Here is a 25,236-nt window from a genome sequence, read left to right as displayed (position 1 = left end):
CAGCTCGTTGGCCTGCGCATGCTCTCAGGACGCGGCTAGTGATGCCATATGAGCCGGCAGCCATGTGAGGGTTAACATGCTTAAATATCTTACTCACGTTGGCCACGGAGAATGATAGCCCACAGTCCTTGGGAGCAGGCTGCGTTGGTGGCACTGTGTTATCCTCAAAGCTGGTGAAGAAGGCGTTGAGACGTTGATGTCTGCGACGTGGCTGGTTTTCCCATTGTAATCCGTGATTGTCTGTAGTCCCTGCCACGTAAGTCTTGTGTCTGAGCTGTTGAATTGCGACACCACTTTGTCTCTGTATTGACGTTTGCCTGTTTGATTGCCTTACAGACGACATAAATGCAATGTTTGTATTTAACCATATTCCCAGTCACCTTGCCGTTAAATGCAGTGGTTTTGCTTTCAGTTTTGCACAAATGCTGGCATCTATCCATAGTTTTCTGTTTGGGTAGGTTTTCATAGTCACAGTGTGTACAACATCCCCGATACACTTCCTGATGAACTCAGTCACTGTGTCCGTGTACATGCTAATGCTATTCACCGAGGCTACCCGGAACGTATCCCAGTCAGCGTGATCAAAACTATTTTGAAGTATGGATTCCGATTGGTCACACCTTAGCACGGGTTAATCCAGTTTGAGTTTCTGCCTATGGGAAGGGAGGAGCAGAATGAAGTGGTGATCTGATTTGCTGAAGGGAGGGTGATGGGTTATGAGGTTATTACTCCGCAGGAAGTTCTCATTGTCAGAGTTTTGTGTCAAGTCAAGGGCAACCAAGAAGATCAAGATCAGGTGGATGAGACCAGCCAGGATGAAGAATATTCCTCCAAAGATAATCACTTCAGCTATAGACTTATTCATATTCCTCTGGGTACAGTTGGTGCACTTTGTTCCTGAGATGGAGAATATCATCCCTAGCAACCCTAGAATAATGGAGAAGTAGGTGTTGATCTGAACCAGACTGACCTCTCTGTGCTTTGGAAAGTAGGATGAATTATGTTGCATGCATGAACCTGGCCTTTACCCTGGTCCTGTTACTCTTTATGCAGTTACAGCACTGGTGGGTCCATAAGAAACTACTATATAGACAACACAGGGGGCTAGGGAGACTATCCTTCCTAAGGTTCCCAGAAACATGACTTCAATCTCACTACCCCCTAGTGAGCTGCACAGTGTGACCCCCATAACCAGGAGCCGGGCCGCTGCCTCCCAGCAGATGTATAGCAAGGCCCCCAACTCCCCCAAATGATGCTGGCCGCCCAGGAGACAGGAAAGAGCACCAGGATTACAGCCAGGATGAAGAACATTCTGGCAATGATCATCAATTTGGCCTTGGACATTTTGTTATTGATGAAGTTGGTGCACTTGGCCCTGACGATGGAGACTCCCAGAAACCAGAAGAGAATGGCGATGATGTTCATGGCTCTGACAGCCTGCAGTTAAGGGGTTAAGGCCAGCATGGACTTGTAGACCTTACACTGGATCAGTCCTGTGTTCCCTATAACCCTTCCCAGTTTACATGCAAGGTGACGATGTTGGCTCCGATGAAGGTAGCCACTCTGCCCAATGGCTTACTTAAATTTCATCACTAGTATCTTATATGATCGTATGTTACCATATCCCAGTGTTTCTCAACATAGTAAATACCCAGAACTGAATTAAGCTTCAGTCATGTATTTGGCATCATTAAACTGAAGAGTGAAAAGTTTGTTTCTGTTGGAGAGTTTGTCCGCCTTCTCTCTGTCGTGGTTAGAATGGATAGTTCAGAGTGACATTCATTCATGTCATTATAGGATAGATGTTTTGGCGGTTGTCGGTCTTCACATTCAATAATACTGAATTCCTAGCTGCAGACTAGTAATTAATATCAAAGACTTGTTCTTATTCTGTCGGTATCGATAGTCTAAGAGTTTAACCACGTGGTATGGTTAAAAGATTCAGCGATCTCCTCAAACCTTAGGTTTATGGTCTCCTCTCAAACTTTGGCCCTCTCGTTATCGAGGTAAGCTGGTCTCAACCTTATTCCTCTCGTAATTGAGCGAAACATGGTCTGTTGAGATTTTCTCAAGGTGGGGGTTTTATTCTGAAGAGCAAAAATGGGCCTGTCCCAGGACGCCAGACCATAACTGTGCTCATGGGCGGTCCTCTGATTTAGTTAAACTCCAAAGGGAATTGGAGTTTCCTTCATTAAACAGACCAAAATCACATTACACAATTTCACAAACAGTATCATCCTCACTCATTCATCTTATGCAACAATTAGATTTAAGCCTCATATCTGAGGCTATTGTATAAACAGTGTTATGGTAATATGGCCGTATTGTCTCCCATGAGTTTCACAAAATTTTACCAAACGGACCAGTTCGTAGCTGGATTCTTCACCAATCTTTTATACCTTCTCCAGAACATATATGTTGTTCATACCTCAAGATCTGGAAGAAATTGAGGTGGAAGAAATTCCACCTCAATTTGTTCTCTTTATGAAAACTCACTCTCTCTATATACTGTGGCCATGAGGAGATAATCTTCTCCAGGAATTTACGACCTGAGGTCACAGCAGCCTGAGTGTAGGAGACAGAGAGAGGGGGATGGTAATCGCTGAACCCAAAGAGGGAAACGTCATGACACTTCATAGTCTTCAAAAAGTCTTAGGGGATCTTGTGCATTATTGCCATTTTGCTATCTTCTGACAGGGAAACAACATATTATTTCAGATGTGGGGCAGTATGTGTTTGGGACACACTTGAGGGAGATACTAGTGACATTCAGTTAGATTGAAACTACATGTGGAAAAACATTTACGTTTGAAATAAATAATTGTAAGGTTGGATTCATGGACTGAAATGAACTATACAAAAGACTAAATGGACTAATGATAACAATTTCATGGACTTGGCTTGAAATCATTCTACACTATGATACAGTGGTGAGAACAAGTATTTGATACACTGCTGATTTTGCAGTTTTCTTTAAGAAGCCCTCCTGTTCTCCACTCATTACCTGTATTAACTGCACCTGTTTGAACTTGTTACCAGTATAAAAGGCACCTGTCTACACACTCAATCAAACAGACTCCAACCTCTCCACAATGGCCAAGACCAGAGAGCTGTGTAAGGACATCAGGGATAAAATTGTAGACCTGCACAAGGCTGGGATGGGCTACAGGACAATAGGCAAGCAGCTTAGGGAGAAGGCAACAACTGTTGGTGCAATGATCATCCTGTCTGGGTTGGCGTCCTACCCTCCTTGGGTTGTGCCGTGGCGGAGATCTTTGTGGGCTATACTCAGCCTTGTCTCAGGATGGTAAGTTGGTGGTTGTAGATATCCCTCTAGTGGTGTGGGGGCTGTGCTTTGGCAAAGTGGGTGGGGTTATATCCTTCCTGTTTGGCCCTGTCCGGGGGTGTCCTTGGATGGGGCCACAGTGTATCCTGACCCCTCCTGTCTCAGCCTCCAGTACTTATGCTGCAGTAGTTTGTGTCGGGGGGCTAGGGTCAGAATGTTATATCTGGAGTACTTCTCCTGTCCTATTCGGTGTCCTGTGTGAATTTAAGTGTGCTCACTCTAATTCTCTCTTTCTCTCTCTCGGAGGACCTGAGCCCTAGGACCATGCCTCAGGACTACCTGACATGATGACTCCTTGCTGTCCCCAGTCCACCTGGCCGTGCTGCTGCTCCAGTTTCAACTGTTCTGCCTTTATTATTATTGGACCATGCTGGTCATTTATGAACATTTGAACATCTTGGCCATGTTCTGTTATAATCTCCACCTGGCACAGCCAGAAGAGGACTGGCCACCCCGCATAGCCTGGTTCCTCTCTAGGTTTCTTCCTAGGTTTTGGCCTTTCTAGGGAGTTTTTCCTAGCCACCGTGCTTCTACACCTGCATTGCTTGCTGTTTGGGGTTTTAGGCTGGGTTTCTGTACAGCACTTTGAGATATCAACTGATGTACGAAGGGCTATATGAATAAATTTGATTTGAATTATTAGAAAATGGAAGAAGTTCAAGATGACGGTCAATCACCCTCGGTCTGGGGCTCCATGCAAGATCTCACCTCGTGGGGTATCAATGATCATGAGGAAGGTGAGGGATCAGCCCAGAACTACACGGCAGGACCAGGTCAATGACCTGAAGAGAGCTGAGACCACAGTCTCAAAGAAAACCATTAGCAACACACTACGCTGTCATCGATTAAAATCCTGCAGTACACGCAAGGTCCCCCTGCTCAAGCCAGCGCATTTCCAGGCCCGTCTGATGTTTGCCAATGACCATCTGGATGATCCAGAGGAGGAATGGGAGAAGGTCATGTGGTCTGATGAGACAAAAAGAGCTTTTTGGTCTAAACTCCACTCACCGTGTTTTTAGGAAGAAGAAGAATGAGTACAGCCCCAAGAACACCATCCCAACCGTGAAGCATGGAGGTGGAAACATCATTCTTTGGGGATGCTTTTCTGCAAAGGGGACAGGACGACTGCACCGTATTGAGGGGAGGATGGATGGGGCCATGTATTGCGAGATCTTGGCCAACAACCTCCTTCCCTCAGTAAGAGCATTGAAGATGGGTCGTGGCTGGGTCTTCCAGCATGACAACGACCCGAAACACACAGCCAGGGCAACTAAGGAGTGGCTCCGTAAGAAGCATCTCAAGGTCCTGGAGTGGCGTAGCCAGTCTCCAGACCTGAACCCACTAGAAAATCTTTGGAGGGAGCTGAAAGTGCATATTGCCCAGCGACAGCCTCGAAACGTGAAGGATCTGGAGAAGGTCTGTATGGAGGAGTGTGCCAAAATCCCTGCTGCAGTGTGTGCAAATCTGGTCAAGAACTACAGGAAACGTATGATCTTTGTAATTGCTAATAAAGGTTTCTGTACCAAAGATTAAGTTCTGCTTTTCTGATATATCAAATACCTATGTCATGCAATAAAATGCAAATTAATTAAAGATCATAAATGTGATTTTCTCACAGTCTCTCACAGTTGAAGTGTACCCATGATAAAAATTACAGACCTCTACATGCTTTGAAAGTCGGAAAACCTGCAAAATCGGCAGTGTATCAAATACTTTTTCTCCCCACTGTATATGTTTCAGTCAGAAGGTCCCAGTCACTGACTGTAGGATTGTGGTTAACATGGTGAGCATAATAAACAGGAAATGCACAGCAGCGACCAGGAAATGCTTTGTAGTCAGATACAGTTTTTTTATTTTAACATTTTTAACAGCATTAAACAATCAACTTTTTATTCAAATCTTATTCTACTTAAATTCATCCAATTTTAAAGAAACAGAAAGAGAAGTATCAATACGAGTATAGGAAATCAGAGAAGAAACAGTGAGAATACGTCCCTTCATTGCAGTCTCCTCAGGAACTTCTCCTCACAGTCTAAATTAATTGAATATATGAACACTATGTCAAAGTCCTCTTTGACTGGTTAAAGACAAGGTGGAACACCTAATCTGATCCCTTCCAATATTCTAACACCGAACAGAAGGGATAGAGGAGATTTTTCATAATATAATCAGAATGATTGGATCCCTATGGTTTTTAAAACAAGAAAGTACAGCTTCTGGACAGAGATGTTAGTGGGTGATTGATTTAGTTGTTGTCGAGTCTGGCTTCTTCAAGGTGCTGCAGCAGAGTATGGTTCCTCCTATCAGGAGCATGGAGGTGGCCCATCTACTGTTTTCAGAAAAAGATATCAAAATCCCCCACCAGTATCCTGGAAAGTTATGTGTCAAGTAATAGTTCAAGAAGACAGTGGTGAATTGCAGGATACCAGCCAGGATGAAGAATATTCCAACAATGAACCTGGCCTTGACCCTTGTCCTGTTACTCTTGATGCAGTTACAGCACCTGGTCCCAAGGATGGACCCCATCACTCCTAGAGCTCCCAGGATGGAGGAGATGGAGGTTGTCATCAGAAGCATCCATGCGTCCCTATTGGAGTCCAATATAAACAATACAGAGATACCACAGGGAATGAGGGAGAATATCCATCCAAAGATTCCCATCATCCATCCAAAGACTCCCACATTGATGCACAGTATGAACCCTCCAATGAGGAGCAGGGCGGCCGCCACCCAGCCGAAGTACAGCGAGTTCCCCAACTCAAAGTTTCCTTTGGACTGTATGAAGCAGTTGATTTGGACGGTTATTGTTACCATGAATAAGGTGCTGAGGATGAGAATTCCGGCCAGGATGAAAAGAATTCCAGCGATGATTATCAAATTAGTCTGAGACGTTTCATCTTTGATGCAGTAGGTGCACTTTGCTCCGACCATGGAGATTGTGACCCCCAGAACCCCCAGGATGATGGCAGTGAGTAACATGGCTCTGACAGGCTGTATACACTGTGGAAAATCCCACATGGAGTTGTACACCTCACACTGTGTCTTTCCCGTGCCTTGGGCCACACAGCTCATCCACAGGCCGTACGTTACCACCTCTGTGTTGGCAACATTAGCCTGTATGATGGTTGTCACTATCCAGGTGGGGAGAGCACAGACCACGACGGTCACTATTAATCCTATGACTCCCATGGCTATGCCCACGACCTCCACGGTAAACACGAAATCCATTCCCATCAAAATGCTATCTCCCTGACTGCGTCTCATTCAGCAAATGTGTTTACTCAAGTTCGTTGCTGACTCTTGTAAGAATGCGGCGCTGTTCCACTCAGACGACCTCTATAACTGTTCAATGCTGTGATGTCACTTCAATATGTTGTCATGGAAATGTAAATCCTATTAATAAAGATGTGGGGCAGGATGTGGCAGCGACCCGAATGGGTGAAAAACTTACTCAGTTCAAACTCATAAAACAGCATTGTGTAACAATATGGAATGTTGAGATCCAACCTAGAATAAACCAATTAATACCAAATAGGAATAATTATAATATAATAACTATACAACAATGTTGTTGGGATGTGATGAAAATTAAATTTTCCCAATCTGAGTTTGGGCTGAAGAGGCATTAAAACCTGTTTTAGTCTTCCCTCAACCCAATCCTAACCTTAACCATTAGTGGGGAAAATGCTAAACTGACGCATGATCAGCAACTATGGGAAACTTTACCCGACACCCCAAAGCCTGTTCTGAGGGGCAATGATAAAGGGACTGGGCCTAACAGTACACATCAATAGATTGAAACTACATGCTGAAAAACGCTTGACTGTGAAGTAAACAATTGTGAGTTTGGATTTATGGACTGAAAGGAACAATACAATAGACTAAATACACTGTGGCAGACCAGGGGGTTTGGTCAAGACTTTTACACAGATCAGACATGGACAGAGTATTATTAGCTCGGTTTCAAGGGTCTTTATTAAATAATAAATCCAAAGAAAAGGATAGGTCTCCCCATGAAACCCTCTCCGGGATACCGTCTTTTGGGCTTCGGGTCTTGCTGTATCCTGTCGGGCACATAAACTAAAACACCCTCGTGTTAGCTCGAGCACCGTCTCCAACTACACGGAAGTCACCTTACTTCCTCACCTTACTTCACCAACTCAGCTGACTCAATCAGCCCCAATTAGTCCTGGGCGGAGAGACCGTTGAGACCTGGCATGTCCAGCAGATGGCGCCATCGGCTCGTGATGTGATGACTCCGTCTGTCACCGGGCCTCGACGAGTTTCCCCCTGGTGGATGATCTGCTGTAGGCCACAAGACTAATGATAACACTTTCATAGATAAGGCTTGAAATAATTCTACATTATGATATATGTTTCAGATCAAATCAGTCGAATGAAGCACAACAACTGGACGCAAACCATAGTTTGCAGTGCATCAGTACCACTGTCATGGAGGACGTAAACTCAAGCACCAAAGTAACAACTGAAGTGGAACCAACAACAAGAGTGGAACTCACCCAGCCTCCCAGACCTGCAGTCGAGAGGAGACTACCAGGGCACAGACCGCATGTGAAGTGGCCTGGCGCCAGTGACAAGAAGTTGTGGGAAACAGTGAATACTGACCTTACCTTGACCCTCAAGAAACTTTGAGGCACTGTGGAGAAGAAGTTGGAGAGGATGGGGGACATCATCTATGAATACGGGGCAGAAAGCTTTGGAGTGCAAGAGGCAAAAGGCGGGAGAAAGGTTCCAACCCCACCAGTTTCCAGGAGGCAACAAGAAATCAAGAAGATAATACCCTAAGTGTGGCGTAGGGCAGGCGGGGTCCTGATCCCTAAGGAGAAGGATGCAGTGAACATCAGCCAATTCCGCCCAATCTCCTTACTGAATGTCGGGGGTAAAATCTTCTTTAGGGTCATTGCCCAGAGGATGGCTGAGTACCTGCAAAGGAATGTGTACGTTAATACATCTGTACAGAAGGCAGGAATATCAGGGTTCTCTGGCTGCTTGGAACATTCCAGCATGATCTGGCACCAGATCCAAATGGCCAAGGTGGAGAAAAGGGACCTCCATGTGGTATTCCTCGATCTCGCCAATGCATTTGACTCTGTGCCCCATGAACTCCTGTGGTCTGCCTTCAGATTGTTCCACATACCGGACACCATCACAAACCTGGTGAAGTCGTACTTCCAGGATCTGCAGTTCTGCTTCACCACCTCAGAGTTCACCACCTCATGGCAGTGCCTGAATGTAGGTATAATGGCGGGATGTACCATTTCTCCGATGGCATTCACAATGGCAATGGAGGTTATCATCAGATCCTCAAAATGGGTTGCTGGTGGACAGCGAGTCGACTCTGGTTTCCGCCTCCCTCCACTCAGAGCCTACATGGACGACATTACAACATTGACCACCACTGTCCCATGCACCAGGAGACTGCTCAGAAAACTTGAGGAGAACATCAGCTGGGCCCGTATGAAGATTAAACCATCCAAGTCACGCAGCATCTCGATTGTGAAGGGAGTACTCTCTGACCTGAAATTCTTCATCGGAGATGACCAAATCCCAAGTGTCTGAGGAGCCGGTAAAAAGCCTTGGAAGGTGGTATGATGCAAGTCTGAAGGACAAAGACCAGGTGCAACAGCTACGCAAAGACATCAGTAGTAGCCTACAGTCCATTGACATCACCCAGCTACCTGGAAAGTTAAAGGCCTGGTGTCTGCCATTTGGTCTCCTAGCCTGGGTGTTGTGGCCCCTAGCAGTGTATGAGGTTCTAATCTCAACAGTGGAGAAGATGGAAAGAGGAGTCACAGGCTACTTAAAGAAGTGGCTCGGAGTTCCAAGATGCCTTACCACCATAGGCCTCTATGGAGATGGTGTCCTCAAGCTTCCCCTCACCAGTCTAACAGAGGAATTCAAGTGTGCAAAAACCAGGCTCCAGATGACACTGAATAAATCTCGAGACCCAGTGGTGAGCAACAACGCGCCGACCTTGGCAACTGGGCGCAAATGGAGGCCAGGAAAAGCAGTCCAGGAGGCAACAGCAACCCTCAGACATGCTGACATTGTGGGTCATGTTCAGCAAGGGAGAGGAGGCCTTGGGCTTACTAGCCGTGCTGCTTGGAGTAAGGCCACTGCACCAGAGCGGCGGAAGATGGTAGTGCAGGAAGTACACCATCTGGAGGAGGCTGCAAGGTGGGCCAAGGCAGTCTCTCTTGCCAAACAGGGAAAGTGGACTCGATGGGACAATGTGGAGAAGAGGAAGATCAGCTGGAAGGATCTGTGGGCCATGGAAGCGAGGTGGTTGAGCTTTTCCATCAGAGCAACATATGACGTCCTTCCAACACCAGTTAATCTTCACCAGTGGTATGGTGAAGATCTGGACTGTGCCCTCTGTTCCATGCCAGCCAACCTCAGGCACATTCTCACAGGGTGTAAAACAAGCCTCACCCAAGGACGCTACACTTGGCGTCACAACCAAGTCCTTAAAAACTTTGCGTCCGCCCTGGAGGACAAGCGAGCTGCCACCAACTCCCTACCACCCCAAGCAGCATCACACCCCTTACAGACGACCTTTGTCCGCAAAGAGGCTAAACCACCGAAGAGCGGCTCTACACCATTAGAGCGAGACCAGCTGTGCTTGGCCCGCGACTGGAAAATGCTAGCTGACATTGGCCGGCAACTTGTGTTTCCTCCGTAGATCGCAATCACCACCCTAAGACCTGACATGGTGCTCTGGTCCCATTCGCTCAAGAAGGTCTTCATCATTGAGCTCACAGTGCCCTGGGAGGACTCAGTAGATGAGGCTTATGAGCGAAAACATCTGCGCTATGCCGATCTAGCTGCCGAAGCACGGCATCATGGCTGGAACACAGAAGTCCGACCAGTGGAGGTGAGCTGCAGAGGTTTTGTGACAACATCTACAACCAGACTGCTTAGAGACCTGGGAATTAAATTCACACAGGATACCGGATAAGACTCCCATTTGTAGTCAGTGTCACTTTGAAAGAAAATGTTCAGTTAGAATAGTTTCATATATGAGCCCTGTATCAACAGCTATAATAAACATATATATAGAGAGTACAGGGAACATAAGGTTGAAAATATTATTATGACCTGCTAGATTTACTGTCTCTTTTATATTATGACATTACAGCTAGATCTACTGTCTCTATTATATTATGACAGACCAGCTTGATCTACTGTCTTTATTATATTACAACAGACCAGCTGTATCTACTGTCTCCATTTCACTTTGGCCATTGTTGTGGGCCTGCCCTCCCCTCAACAGCCTCAAATGGGCTATTTCATGTGGGTTGGGGTGGGGCTGCAGACACACGCATCTCACATTTCATGACATTACATGTTTATATATTGCTTCTAAAATGTAAAAAAAAATCACAAATAATATTTTATATTATTAATTTCAAACAAGGGCATTAGCATGATAAGAACTTACCAGTCCAAAACGATGTCCTCGCCCGTTCAAAAAATATTCCTCCACAATCGCTAAATGAATCGTCCTACAACAATCTCTGTCTCACCTTCCCAATCAATTTATTCTGAAATTGTGTGTACATCTGTATATCTAGACTTAGATTTAGCTTTCCCTGACTTAGTCGCCATAATGATTGATATATAAACAGCTGAATCTGCGCGTTTACCAAACAATGCAGTGCGTAATATGTGTTTCTCCTTCCGGTATGAAACTTCAATAGTGAATGACTCACTTTACGCTGGAGCTTACTACATGGGTTGGTCTTGCAACACATAAACATGGCCTATTGCCGTTTACCTCAGCTCATTGGCTATCTACCCAGCTAGATTTCAAGATGATCAGTGGTCAGTCAGTCAATCAACGAAACAGTCAATCAACGAAACAGCGGGCAAATCATTGGTGCACAATGATGTCATAACTTGTCTTCAAATCAATATGTCAATATGTCCCGCGAAATGGCCCATCAGGTTTGATTGTGTTACAAACAAACCAGTTGATTGCAGTGAAACCAAACATGACTGGAAAAGTTATTTACCTGGAATGTGTCGTCGAAAATGGAATGAGACGGAATTCACGACACAAGCGGTTCACAAAATGTTTCGTGTTAGGCTATAAAAACGGATTTTATCAAACAAAAGATCATTTATTGTGTAACAATGAGCATTGGAATTGCAAACAGACGAAGATCGTCAAAGGTAAACGATTTATTTTAATGCAGTTTGTGATTATGCTACGCCTGTGCTGGTTAAAAAAAATTTTTTTTTTATGGGGCTCTATACTCAGATAATCGCATCGTATTCTTTCACAGTAAATCATTTTTTAAATCTGACAACGCAGTTGGATTAGCAAAGATTCTAGGCTTTCGATACATGTGAGACATTTTCATGAATGTTTAATTTGACTATTTATGTTGCGATCACCTTATGTTGGTGGAATTTCAGCCCGCTAGCGGGTTCCGTGCGCAGTGAGGTTAAGAGATTATTCAGAAGATAACAGATCTATAAACATTATTTCATGGTGCTCTGACTTTCTAGTTAATTACATTTACCTGATTAGCTTAATCAGGGAATATTAATTACGGAGAAATTATTTCATAGAATAGCATGTCATTTCACTTAATCCAGCATAGCCAAAGACACGGCAATAGAGAAAAAGTAGAGTCGCAATTCAACGGCTCAGACATGAGAGGAATGTGGCAGGGTCTACAGTCAATCATGGAGTACAAAAAGAAAACCAGCCCCGTCGCGGACCCCATTGTCTTGCTCCCAGACAAACTAAACAACTTCTTTGCTCACTTTGAGGACAATACAGTGCCACCGACACGGCCCGCTACTAAAACCTCCGGTCTCTCCTTCACCGCAGCCAACGTGAGTAAAACATTTAAATGTGTTAACCCTCACAAGGCTGCCGGCCCCGATGACATCCCCAGCCGCGCCCTCAGAGCATGTGCAGACCAGCTGGCTGGATTGTTTACGGACATATTCAATCAATCCCTATCACAGTCTGCTGTTCCCACATGCGTCAAGAGGGCCACCATTGTTCCTGTTCCCAAGAAAGCTAAGGTTACTGAGCTAAACGACTATCACCCCGTAGCAGTCATTTCCATCATCATGAAGTGCTTTGAGAGACTAGTCAAGGATCATATCACCTCCTCCCTACCTGACACCCTAGACCCACTCCAATTTGCTTACCGCCCCAATAGGTCCACCCTGGGTCTCGACCCCGCCCTGTGCAACTGGGTCCTGGACTTTCTGAAGGGTCGCCACCAGGTGGTGAGGGAAGAAACAACATCTCCACCCCGCTGATCCTCAACAATGCGGCCCCACAAGGGTACATTCTCTGCCCTCTCCTACCCTCTCCTGTACCCTCAGAGTGTGGTGTCAGGAAAAGAAACTCACACTCAACGTCAACAAAACAATGGAGATGATCGTGGACTTCAGGAAACAGCAGAGGGAACCCCCCACACCCCTATCCACATCGACGGGACAGTAGTGGAGAAGGTTGACAGTTTTAAGTTCATTGGAGTACACATCACAGAGAAACTGAAATGGTCCAACCACACAGACAGCGTAGTGAAGAAGGCGCAGCAGTGCCTCTTCAACCTCAGGAGGCTGAAAACATTTGGCATGTCACCAAATAAACTCACAAACTTCTATGCAAAATCGAGAGCATCCTGTCGGGATGTATCTCCGCTTGATTCTGCAACTGCTCCGCACACAACCGCAAGATTCTCCATAGGGTAGTGAGGTCTGCACAACGCATCACCGGGGCCAAACTACCTGCCCTCCAAGACACCTACGCCACCCGATCACAGAAGGCCAAAAATATCATCAAGGTCAACAACAATTTACAATGGTGCTTGTTCTTCACTGGTTGCCCTTTTCTTGTGGCAACAGGTCACAAATCTTGCTGCTCTGATGGCACACTGTGGAATTTCACCCAGTAGATATGGGAGTTTTTCAAAATTGGATTTGTTTTCGAATTCTTTGTGGATCTGTGTAATCTGAGGGAAATATGTGTCTCTAATATGGTCATACATTGGGCAGGAGGTTAGGAAGTGCAGCTCAGTTTCCACCTCATTTTGTGGGCAGTGAGCACATAGCCTGTCTTCTCTTGAGAGCCATGTCTGCCTACGGCAGCCTTTCTCAATAGCAAGGCTATGCTCGCTGAGTCTGTACATAGTCAAAGCTTTCCTTAATTTTGGGTCAGTCACAGTGGTCAGGTATTCTGCCGCTGTGTACTCTCTGTGTAGGGCCAAATAGCATTCTAGTTTGCTCTGTTTTTTTTGTTAATTCTTTCCAATGTGTCAAGTAATTATCTTTTTGTTTTCTCATGATTTGGTTGGGTCTAATTGTGCTGCTGTCATGGGGCTCTGTAGGGTGTGTTTGTGAACAGAGCCCCAGGACCAGCTTGCTTAGGGGACTCTTCTCCAGGTTCATCTCTCTGTAGGTGATGGCTTTATTGTGGAAGGTTTGGGAATCGCTTCCTTTTAGGTGGTTATAGAATTTAACGTCTCTTTTCTGGATTTTGATAATTAGTGGTATCGGCCTAATTCTGCTCTGCATGCATTATTTTGTATTCTACGTTGTACACAAAGAATATTTTTGCATAATTCTGCATGCAGTCTCAATTTGGTGTTTGTCCCATTTTGTGAATTATTGGTTGGTGAGTGGACCCAAGGCCTCAGAAACAGAAAGGGCATGTGTTCTACAACTGATTCAAGTATTTTTAGCCAGATCGTAATTGGAATGTTTTGATAGCAAAGAAGGCCAAGTCTCCGCTTTGTGGAAGTAACATGCGGCGCTGATGTTTAGGCCAAGGAATGTAAAAAATGTTGTGTGCTCCAGGGCAACGGTGTCTTGATAGATTTTATATTTGTGGTCCTGGCAACTAGACCTTTTTTGGAACACTATTTTTTTGTCTCTCTGAGATTTACTGTCAGAGCCCAGGTCTGACAGAATCTGTGCAGAAGATCTAGGTGCTGCTGTAGGCACCAGATCATCAGCAAACAGTAGACATTTGACTTCAGATTCGAGGGTGAGGCCAGGTAAAGCAGACTGTTCTAGTGCCCTCACCAATTTGTTGATATACAATTGAAGTCAGAAGTTTACATTCACTTAGGTTGGAGTCATTAAAACTGGTTTTTCAACCACACCAGAAATGCCTTGTTAAATTCATCCCATTTTATAGAAACATAAACAGAAGTATCAAACTTTGGGTCCAAGTGTTGTAACTTCATCAAGAGTAACAAGGGAGGGCTTGGTCGGTAGGGATGTCCTTGTCTCATCGCGCACCAGCGATTCCTGTGGCGGGACGGGCACAGTGCGCGCTAACCAAGGTTGCCAGGTACACAGTGTTTCCTCCGGCACATTGGTGCGGCTGGCTTCCGGGTTGGATGTGCGCTGTGTTAAGAAGCAGTGCGGCTGGTTGGGTTGTGTATCGGAGGACGCATGACTTTCAACCTTCGTATGACCCTCCAATCAGGAGCAGGGCGGCCGCCATCCAGCCGAAGTACAGCGAGGCCCCCAATACTGTCTCTCTTTCAATCTGCGTGGAATGGTCGATGATTGATATTGCTACCAAGAAAACAGGGGTGAGGATGATAATTCCGGCCAAGATTAATTGTATTTCAGCAAAATTTATCAACTTGTCCTGAGACGTTTCGTCTTTGACGCAGTTTGCGCACTTGGCACCGACCATGGAGACCACGACCCCCAGAACCCCCAGGATGATGGCAGTGAGGATCATGGCTCTGGCGGCCTGCAGAACATCGGGCAAATACCACCCAATGGAGTTGTACACCCCACACTGTGTCTCTCCCATGCCTTGTGTCACACAGCTCATCCACAGGCCGTACAAGACCACACCTGTGTTGGTAAAGTTAGTTGCTATGAAGGTTGTCTCTATCCAGGTGGGGAGAGCACAGATCACGACGGCCAGTATTAATCCTAGGACTCTCATGGCGATGCCCACGACCTCCACCATTTACACGACATCCATGCCCATCAAAATGCTATCTCCCTGACTGTCTCGCTCAGCTGATTCGTTCACTCCGAAGTTTGTGATAAAGTAAATTACATGTTTAAAGTAATGACTAAAGAATTCCCCCATGAAACGTATAAGACTATGTGAAATGTATTCTAATTCTAAGACAATGTGAAATGCATTAGAATTATAAGACTATAATCCAATAATGTATGTGTGAGACAAGTTAAAGAAATGGATGGTTGAGACAACAAAGGACAATTGAACTACACATGACCTGGTTGTAACTCTGACAACTGATAACAGGACAGAGGGCCTTAACAAGGCCCCTCTAATCTAGGGAGGACATCCACAGGAGACACTGCCAGGCCGGTGGGGGTAAGAGTTATAAAATTACTGTGTATGCATTGTTTGACTTCAGAGCTCTCTGGATAAACTACAACTAACCTTTTGCAGAATCTTAGTCTTTGCGTAATTATTATCAAACCCAGAGTCTTACAAACTTCGGGAATTGGTCAAAGCTTAAATTATTGTTTAGTTACCATCATTATCATCATTGGGGTGAAAATCTCGTGACAGGTTGTTCTCGTGACAGGTTGTTGATCAGTAACTAGGGGCAACATCCCCCCTAGACCCCGAAGCCTGTTGGGGCAATGATAAAGGGACTGGGCCTCATAGTACACATCAATAGATTGAAACTATATGCTGAAAAACCCTTGATTGTGAAATAAATAATTGTAAGGTTGGATTGATGTACTGAAATTAACTATACAATAGACTAAATAGACTAATGATTACTGTTTCATTGACAAGGCTTGAAATAATTCTACACTATGATATACTGTATGTTTCAGTTAGAATGTCCCGATCACTGACTGTAGGCTTGTTGGTGATGTAGTGAACATAAACAGGAAATGCACAACAGCAACCAGAAAATGTTTTGCAGTCAGATACAATAATTTTATTTAAACATATTTAACAGGGTTAAAAAAAATAAACTACTGACTCAAATCTTTCTTCACTTAAATGAATCTAATTTTTGTCCCATTTTAAAGAAACGTAAAGAGAAGTTGTAATATGGGCATAAGAAACATTGAGAATTTATCCCTTCATTGCAGATTCTCCTCAGGAATTTCTCCTCGCAGTCTAAATTAACTGAATATATGTCATAAACTCCTCTGTGACCTGTTAATGACAATGTAGAAAAATACCAATACCATGATTACTGTAATCAGGTTATAACCTTCGTATGCTTGCAATGTGCAATGATAGAAAAGTACTTGGTATTGGAGATGTACTGCTTTACTTCTCAGGCTGAGAACTGCCTGTATCTATTGATAGTCACGTAGCCTCAAGGCCGAGATGTTCCGAAAGCAGCAAAGCGTCTGAGACGACACAGGTGTGGTTGATGGCTACTAGCAGAGTGAGAAACCACAGTCTAAACATGTTTTTCTCATCTTAGATACTTTGTACCTAATCCAATGTAACAATGTTAAGGTATGATTGACGGTACGTTGTCCACCCCAACTAGTATAAGGAGTGTTGTCTCCTGTTTTGCCACACAGATCTATACTATAGACTACTGAGGTATTCTGGATGTGAATCTCTGTCTGCAATTGCATTTGATTACTAAAGACTTTAATACCAAGATTCCTGTGTCTGTGTCATCTATCTGAAGGAAACTTACATCACCCCTTGCAAAGGACCACCCAACATCCACGACCTCCACCATTTCCACAATATCCACAATATCCATGCCCATCAAAATGCTGTCACTCCGAAATTTGTTCTTGATGTCTGAAATGAACAATATAATACACTACATAGACTAATGATTACTGTTTCATTGACAAGGCTTGAAATAATTCTACACTCTGATGTATTAAATGTTTCAGTCAGAAGGTCCCGGTCACTGACTGTACAGTCGTGGCCAAAAGTTTTGAGAATGAAAATAAATATTTGTGTCACAAAGTCTGCTGCCTCAGTTTGTATGATGGCAATTTGCATATACTCCAGAATGTTATGAAGAGTGATCAGATGAATTGCAACTAATTGCAAAGTCCTTCTTTGCCATGCAAATGAACTGAATCCCCCCAAAACATTTCCACTGCATTTCAGCCCTGCCACAAAAGGACCAGCTGACATCATGTCAGTGATTCTCTCTTTAACATAGGTGTGAGTGTTGACAAGGACAAGGCTGGAGATCACTCTGTCATGCTGATTGAATAACTAATTGGAAGCTTCAAAAGGAGAGTGGTGCTTGGAATCATTGTTCTTCCTCTGTCATCCATTGTTACCGGCAAGGAAACACGTGCCATCATCATTGCTTTGCACAAAAAGGGCTTCACAGGCAAGGATATTGCTGCCAGTAAGATTGCACCTAAATCAACCGTTTATCGGATCATCAAGAACTTCAAGGAGAGCGGTTCAATTGTTGTGAAGAAGGCTTCAGGGCGCCCAAGAAAGTCCAGCAAGCGCCAGGACCGTCTCCTAAAGTTGATTCAGCTGCGGGTTCAGGGCACCACCAGTACAGAGCTTGCCAGGAATGGCAGCAGGCAGGTATGAGTGCATCTGCACGCACAGTGAGGCAAGGACTTTTGGAGGATGGCCTGGTGTCAAGACGTGCAGCAAAGAAGCCACTTCTCTCCAGGAAAAACATCAGGGACAGACTGATATTCTGCAAAAGGTACAGGGATTGGACTGCTGAGGACTGGGATAAAGTAATTTTCTCTGATGAATCCCTTTTCTGATTGTTTGGGGCATCTTGTCCGGAGACGACAAGGTGAGCGCTACCATCAGTCCTGTATCATGCCAACAGTAAAGCATCCTGAGACAATTCATGAGTGGGGTTTTGGACCATGGACCCAAAATATTGATGTTTTCGTCCCCGAGCCACTTAGTTATCACTTTTGCCTTATGGAAAGGTGCTCCATCACGTTGGAAAAGGCATTGTTTGTCACCAAACTGTTCCTGGATATTTTGGATCCATGGCCAGTAAACTCCCCAAACCTGAATCCCATTGACAACTTGTGGTCAATCCTCAAGAGATGGGTGGATAAACAAAACCCCACAAATTCTGACAAGCGCCAAGCATTGATAATGCAAGAATGGGCTGCCATCAGTCAGGATGTGGCTCAGAAGTTAATTGACAGCATGCCAGGGTGGATTGCAGAGGTCTTGAAAAACTGCATATATTGACTCTTTGCATCAACTTCATATAATTGTCAATAAAAGCCTTTGACACTTATGAAATGCTTGTAATTATACTTCAGTATCCCATAGTAACATCTGACAAAAATATCTAAAGACACTGAAGCAGCAAACTTTGTGAAAATGTATATTTGTGTCATTCTCAAAACTTTTGGCCACGACTTTAGGCTTGTTGGTGATGTAGTGAACATAAACAGCAACCAGGAAACGTTTTGCAGTCAGATACAATTGTTTTATCTGAACATAAATCACAGGGTTAAACAATCATCAACTGATTCAATTCTTTCTCTACTTAAATTCATCCCATTTTAAAGAAACATATAGAGAAGTGTCAATGCTGTTATAGGAAATGTCCCTTCATTGCAGTTTCCTCAGGAACTTCTCCTCCCAGTCTAAATTAACTGAATATTTGAACACAATATATCATAAACTATTCTTTGACCTGTTAAACTCTTAAGGATTGGCTCCTTTTAAAAATAAAAAAAAATCACCTAAAATGACATGCCCAAATCTAACTGCCTGAAGCTCAGGCCCTGACGGAAGGATATTTATTTTCTTGGTACCATTTGAAAAGAAACACTTTGAAGTTTATGGAAATGTGAAAGGAATGTACAGTGGTTCCTCCTTTAAAAGTTGCGTCATACCGTGGCACACCCTGAGTGCTGCTGCAGCATTCTATGGCAAGTCATTTCATTCTCAGCCATTTCTTCTTTTACTGAAAGTTATTGCTAGTTTGACCACCAGAGGGCATCTTTGAGAAGGATTTGATAGTATTCTGTATTGGCATTACCAGAGAATATAAAACTTTATTGTAATGACATAGTATATGGGATTGATTTGAAGAAATTTGGCTTAATTCAATTTCTTTTTATGGTGTTTCCATTCAGAAAAAAACAAAACCCTGAGGGTTTCGTTAGGATGGAATGGAAATATGGAACTGTACAACGTGATTTTCGGGAGTAGGCTACAGGATTGGAGGTTTCTAAATTGTTTGCCTTCATTAGACAACTTTGTTCCAATATTTCTTTAAATCAGTCATATTTGTTCCCATAGTAATTTGACTGTAAATGTGCTGCTGGAAACAATTTATTTATGCTTTATTCCCAAAGTTTATTGACACTTGTCATATTCAATGGGTGTTGAGCACTCTCCGCTCTGGTACACTCAGATGAGAGTGCTCTGAAATCCAGGTAGATATTAGGCTGGGCACATTACATTTTTAACAACATTATTTTCTGATAAAAACTAGTTCAATGCATCCGCCTTGGAGCCCAGTTTCAGAATATGACCATATTTCCCAGCTTATTATTATTGAAGTAATCGCAAAAGAACAGGCCTTATTTTAGTGCATTTTTCACCCTGCCAGTTCCTATTAGTTGTATTGAGCACATACTTGCCTTCCAAAGATTCTATTCCCAGCTTATTGTTCAACGTCACAATGCCAGCCTCGCTATTGTTGGCAATGAGACCTGCTCACATTGTTTTATAGTTAAAATGTAAACAACAAAAATAATATTGGAACTCTGCGGTCTTCCCATTGTTTCCTATGGAAGAAATATAGGCATGTCTGTCTATTTCGTCAAATATCTTGCAATGTGTATATTTTGATGTTTTTCAAGTCGGATACCATTTTAATCATGAGAATCTCCTCTTTCTAATTATGTAAGCTTGTGCAGCTAGCTCGGTTGTCATCAAATGCTAGCCCCAAAATACTTTTTGCCCTTGGAACGTTGAGAACCCCCCCATTGTTTTCTGCATGCTGGTCTATTTCGCCAAATATCATACTGTGTATATTTTGTTTTTTTCAAGTCGGGTGTAACCGGTGTGAAATGGCTAGCTAGTTAGCGGGGTGTAACCGGTGTGAAATGGCTAGCTAGTTAGCGGGGTGTAACCGGTGTGAAATGGCTAGTTATTTAGCAGGGTGTAACTGGTGTGAAATGGCTAGCTAGTTAGTGGGGTGTAACCGGTGTGAAATGGCTAGCTAGTTAGTGGGGTGTAACCGGTGTGAAATGGCTAGCTAGTTAGCGGGGTGTAACCAGTGTGAAATGGCTAGCTAATTAGTGGAGTGTAACCGGTGTGAAATGGCTAGCTAGTTAGCGGGGTGCATGGTAATAGCATTTCAATAGGTGACGTCACTAGCTCTGAGACCTTGAAGTAGTTGTTCAACTTGCTCTGCAAAGGCCGTGGCTTTTGTGTAGCGATGGGTAACGATGCTTCGAGGGTGGCTGTTGTCTCTGTGTGCAGAGAGTCCCTGGTTCGAGCCAGGTATGGGCGAGGAGAGGGACGGAAGCAAAACTGTTACACGGACACCATTTTAATCAGGAGACTCTCCTCTTTGTAATTATGTAAGTCTGGGCAGTCCAGAATGTTTTTCATTAAGTAGACATAAGCACAGATGACACCATCGAGGTGCGGATGTTTACTTTCTACACAAGTTGTTTTATTCCAGTTTCGTCCGATAAACAGATTGTAATGGTAAAATAAAAAGGGATAAATTTTTTACGGAATTTTAAGCATCACTCCAGTCAAAACAAGCTCTGCGAACGTTCGATTCCATTAATCTGCATTGGGCTCACACTAGTGTTCCAGTTAACCAGCGTTCTTAAGTTTTAAGCTGATTTTTCAGCCTTTGGTGAATTTTGACTCTCTCTGTGTCCAGCCTACAGATAGCCAGAGTGAATTTACGAAAGCACCCGAATGAATGTCCATTGAGAAAGCACAATGACTATACCATTTTGCTAAGCTAAGAATGATGAGAATAATCAAGTCAATAAACGTTTGATAGTTAAATAGCCTATAGTTAATATACTGGCAAGTTTGATGTATACAGTTGAAGTCAGAAGTTTACATACACCTTAGCCAAATACATTTAAACACAGTTTCACAATTCCTGACATTTAATCCTAGTAAAAATTCCCTGTCTTAGGTCAGTTAGGATCACCACCTTATTTTAAGAATGTGAAATGTCAGAATAGTAGAGAGAATGATTTAATTCAGCTTCTGTTTCTTTCGTCAGATTCCCAGTGGGTCAGGAGTTTACATACACTCAATTAGTATTTGGTAGCATTGCCTTTACATTGTTTAACTTGGGTCAAACTTGGGTTTAACTTGGGTCAAAGCCTTCCACAAGCTTCCCACAATAAGTTGGATGAATTTTGGCCCATTCCTCCTGACAGAGCTGGTGTAACTGAGTTAGGTTTGTAGTTCTATGGGATTGAGGTCAGGGCTTTGTAATGGCCACTCCAATACCTCGACTTTGTTGTCCTTAAGCCATTTTGCCACAACTTTGGAAGTATGCTTGGGGTCATTGTCCATTTGGAAGACCCATTTGTGACCAAACTTTAACTTCCTGACTGATGTTGAGATGTTGCTTCAATGCACTAGTCCCTCCTGCAGCAAAGCACCCCCACAACATGATGCTGCCACCCCCATGCTTCACGGTTGGGATGGTGTTCTTCGGCTTGCAAGCATCCTCCTTTCTCCGTCAAACATAACGATGGTCATTATGGCCAAACAGTTCAATTTTTGTTTCATCAGACCAGAGGACATTCCTCCAAAAAGTACAATCTTTTTCCAGATGTGCAGGTGCAAACCGTTGTCTGGCTTTTTATGGTGGTTTTGGAGCAGTGGCTTCTTCCTTGCTAAAATTTCAGGTTATGTTGATATAGGACTCATTTTTACTGTGGATATGGATACTTTGTGCAGGTTTCCTCCAGCATCTTCACAAGTTCTTCACAAGGTTTTGCTGTTGTTCTGGGATTTATTTGTACTTTTCGCACCAAAGTACGTTCATCTCCAGGACACAGAACATATCTCCTTTCTGAGCAGTAGGATGGCTGCTTGGTCCCATGATGTTTATACTTGTGTACCATTGTTTGTACAGGTGAACGTGGTACCTTCAGGCGTTTGGAAATTTCTCCCAAGGATGAATCAGACTTGTGAAGGTCAACAAATTTTTTTCTGAGGTCTTGGCTGATTTCTTTTGATTTTCCCATGATGACAAGCAAAGAGGCATTGAGTTTGAAGGTAGGCCTTCAATTCATCCACAGGTACACCTCCAAATGACTCAAATTATGTCAATTAGCCTATCAGAAGCTTCTAAAGCCATGACATAATTTTCTGGAATTTTACAAGCTGTTTAAAGGCACAGTCAACTTAATGTATGTAAACTCCTGACCCAATGGACTTGTGATACAATTAATTATAAGTGAAATACAATGGGGCCACAGTGTCTCCTGACCCCTCCTGTCTCAGCCTCCAGTATTTCTGCTGCAGTAGTTTATGTGTCGGGGGGCTTGGGTCAGTCTGTTATATCTGGAGTATTTCTCCTGTCTTATCCGGTGTCCAGTGTGAATTTAAGTATGCTCTCTCTAATTCTCTCTTTCTCTCTCTCTCGGACTAGAGCCCTAGGACCATGCCTCAGGACTACCTGGCATGATAACTCCTTGCTGTCCCCAGGCCACCTGGCCGTGCTGCTGCTCCAGTTTGAACTTTTCTGCCTGCGGCTATGGAATCCTGACCTGTTCACATGCTACCTGTTCCAGACATGCTGTTTTCAACTCTCTAGAGACAGCAGGAGCGGTAGAGATACTCTCAATGATCGGCTATGAAAAGCCAACTGACATTTACTCTTGAGGTGCTGACTTGTTGCACCCTCGACAACTACTGTGATTATTACTATTATTATAATACTATTATTACTATAAATGCTGGTCATTGATGAACATTTGAACATCTTGGCCATGTTTTGTTATAATCTCCACCCGTCACAGCCAGAAGAGGACTGGCCACCCCTCAAAGCTTGGTTCCTCTCTACTTTTCTTCCTAGGTTTTGGCCTTTCTCGGGAGTTTTTCCTAGCCACCGTGCTTCTACATCTGCATTGCTTGTTGTTTGGGGGTTTAGGCTGGGATATCAGCTGATGTAAGAAGGGCTATATAAATATATTTGATTTGATTTGAAATAATCTGTCTGTAAACAATTGTTGGAAATATGACTTGTGTCATGCACAAAGTAGATGTCCTAACCGACTTGCCAAAACTATAGTTTGTTAAAAAGAAATTTGTGGAGTGGTTGAAATACAAGTTTTAATGACTCCAACCAGGTGTATGTAAATTTCAGCTGTAACTAGTAACAGTAAGTAGCTAGCTAACATACCGGTACATACTGCTGTAATAATATGCTATGTGGTTCGTAAGGACAGCGTAGCTAACAAATTGTCAGCCAACATAACGTGTAAGGTTATTTGAAAAGTCATTACTTTATTACATTGTAGCAAGCTACCCCTTGGTCGTTAGGGCAAATCTGGTATGTGATAGGAGGGGGGGGATTCACACCTAGCTCGGCTATTAGAATATTCTTTAGTAAAGGTTGAATGGCCTATTGTTCAGCTATTAGCCCCCCTCCCCAACTTTCCCTCTTCCACGAGTTGTCATTCTGCTCCTGAGTGGCTCGCTTGTGGACGTGCTGGCAGGATGTGGCAGCATCTTCAGTTGTGCATCAATAATTCTGTAGTAGCACATTTGTATGAAGGTGTGGTTATTCACAGGCACATTGTTATATGCCATGGAGGTACATTTGTGTCTTTTTGTCGAGAGCAAAACCTTTTTTATATTCAATCCCCCCAAAAAATTCCGACACAAAGGAAGTCAAAGCGGACACCTACAAAGATGGCATCTCAGGTGTGCAGCAATGGGCTGTGTTGACGTATCCTAAAAATGACATCTGCTACTTTCGATTGAACGGTCATATCTCAGTTATTGTTTTCATATCAATAAACTATAATCTGTTTTCTTTACTTTCAGAGAGCGTGCTGATCAAGTGGTTCAAAAATGTAGATATTGCCAAATGTTCACTCTCTGAGGAACAGGCCGTGGAAGCTTTATTGCTGGCAAAAGTGTCCATAACCAGAGGTAATTAAACTTTTCTGTGTCCTTTTTCTCCATCTCTGCCTGTCTTGTTGTACATGGAAACTGTATTAATTTGAAAACCCTTAAGATGTCAGCTGCTAATTTTCAGATTTAACCCTCATAAACACAGCCATTTTCACTTGACTATCTGTTGCTATATGTTGCTGCCAAGTCATGATTTCCCTGGGGGTTGGCCTTGCAATAACCAAGTGGTGAGACACATAGCTCTCTATATTTAAATGTTTCAGGTACACTTCGATAGGTGTCTGCGTCACATACAGTATCTTCTATTGACATCATCTTCTATTGTTTGTCCTCATGTGTCTGTTTTCATCATAAAGTACTCTGTAGCCACTTAAGTGTGGACACCAGGTGAGACCACACACACACAATAACTGTCACACCCTGACCTTGGTGTTCTTTGTTTTCCTTGTTATTGTGGTTAGGTCAGGGTGTGACATGGGTGATGTATGTGTTTTTTCTTGTCTAGGGGTTTTGTATGTTTATGGGGCAAAACCCTTTCTAGGTAAAGTGTATGTCTATGGTTGCCTAGATTGGTTCTCAATTAGAGGCAGCTGTCTATCGTTGTCTCTGATTGGTAACCATATTTAGGCAGCCATATTCTGTGGGTACTTTGTGGGTGATTGTCTATGTCAGTTGCTTGTGTCAGCACAGTTCTCTTTATAGCTTCACGGTAAAGTTATGTTCTACTCTATCCATAGGCTTCATTAATGCCATTCAGACTTGAAGTTGATACAACAACTATGAAAGCTGAGGTTCATAGGTT

The 25,236-nt window shown here is 43.5% G+C and overlaps 2 protein-coding genes across 2 annotated transcripts; both read right to left on the bottom strand.

The window, feature by feature from the left end:
- Nucleotides 1-5,220: 5,220 nt before the first annotated feature.
- LOC135543855 (claudin-4-like) lies at nt 5,221-6,719 on the bottom strand. The gene has a single exon (XM_064971178.1). The coding sequence runs from the start codon at nt 6,608-6,610 to the stop codon at nt 5,576-5,578; it is 1,035 nt and encodes a 344-aa protein (XP_064827250.1). The 5' UTR covers nt 6,611-6,719; the 3' UTR covers nt 5,221-5,575.
- An 8,085-nt stretch (nt 6,720-14,804) lies between these two features.
- Nucleotides 14,805-17,094, bottom strand: LOC135543744 (claudin-4-like). Its single transcript, XM_064971100.1, has 2 exons — nt 17,056-17,094; nt 14,805-15,323 (listed from the first exon to the last, which is right to left on the bottom strand). The coding sequence occupies exons 1-2, from the start codon at nt 17,092-17,094 to the stop codon at nt 14,805-14,807; spliced, it is 558 nt and encodes a 185-aa protein (XP_064827172.1).
- Between the last annotated feature and the right edge of the window lie 8,142 nt (nt 17,095-25,236).

The sequence above is a fragment of the Oncorhynchus masou genome, chromosome 8 (assembly GCF_036934945.1).
Source record: "Oncorhynchus masou masou isolate Uvic2021 chromosome 8, UVic_Omas_1.1, whole genome shotgun sequence".
Classification (NCBI taxonomy): Eukaryota; Metazoa; Chordata; class Actinopteri; order Salmoniformes; family Salmonidae; genus Oncorhynchus; species Oncorhynchus masou.
Note: the sequence above shows the minus strand (reverse complement) of the source record. Positions and strands in the feature narration are given on the sequence as shown.

Excerpts from the sequence above, each read along its gene's own strand:
- LOC135543744 (XM_064971100.1), bottom strand. The coding sequence starts at position 17,094 with ATGGGCATGGATATTGTGGATATTGTGGAAATGGTGGAG. Across the intron at positions 15,324-17,055 it reads ATATTGTGGAAATGGTGGAG|GTCGTGGGCATCGCCATGAG; the intron begins GTCGTGGATGTT and ends TAAATGGTGGAG.
- LOC135543855 (XM_064971178.1), bottom strand. The coding sequence starts at position 6,610 with ATGAGACGCAGTCAGGGAGATAGCATTTTGATGGGAATGGATTTCGTG.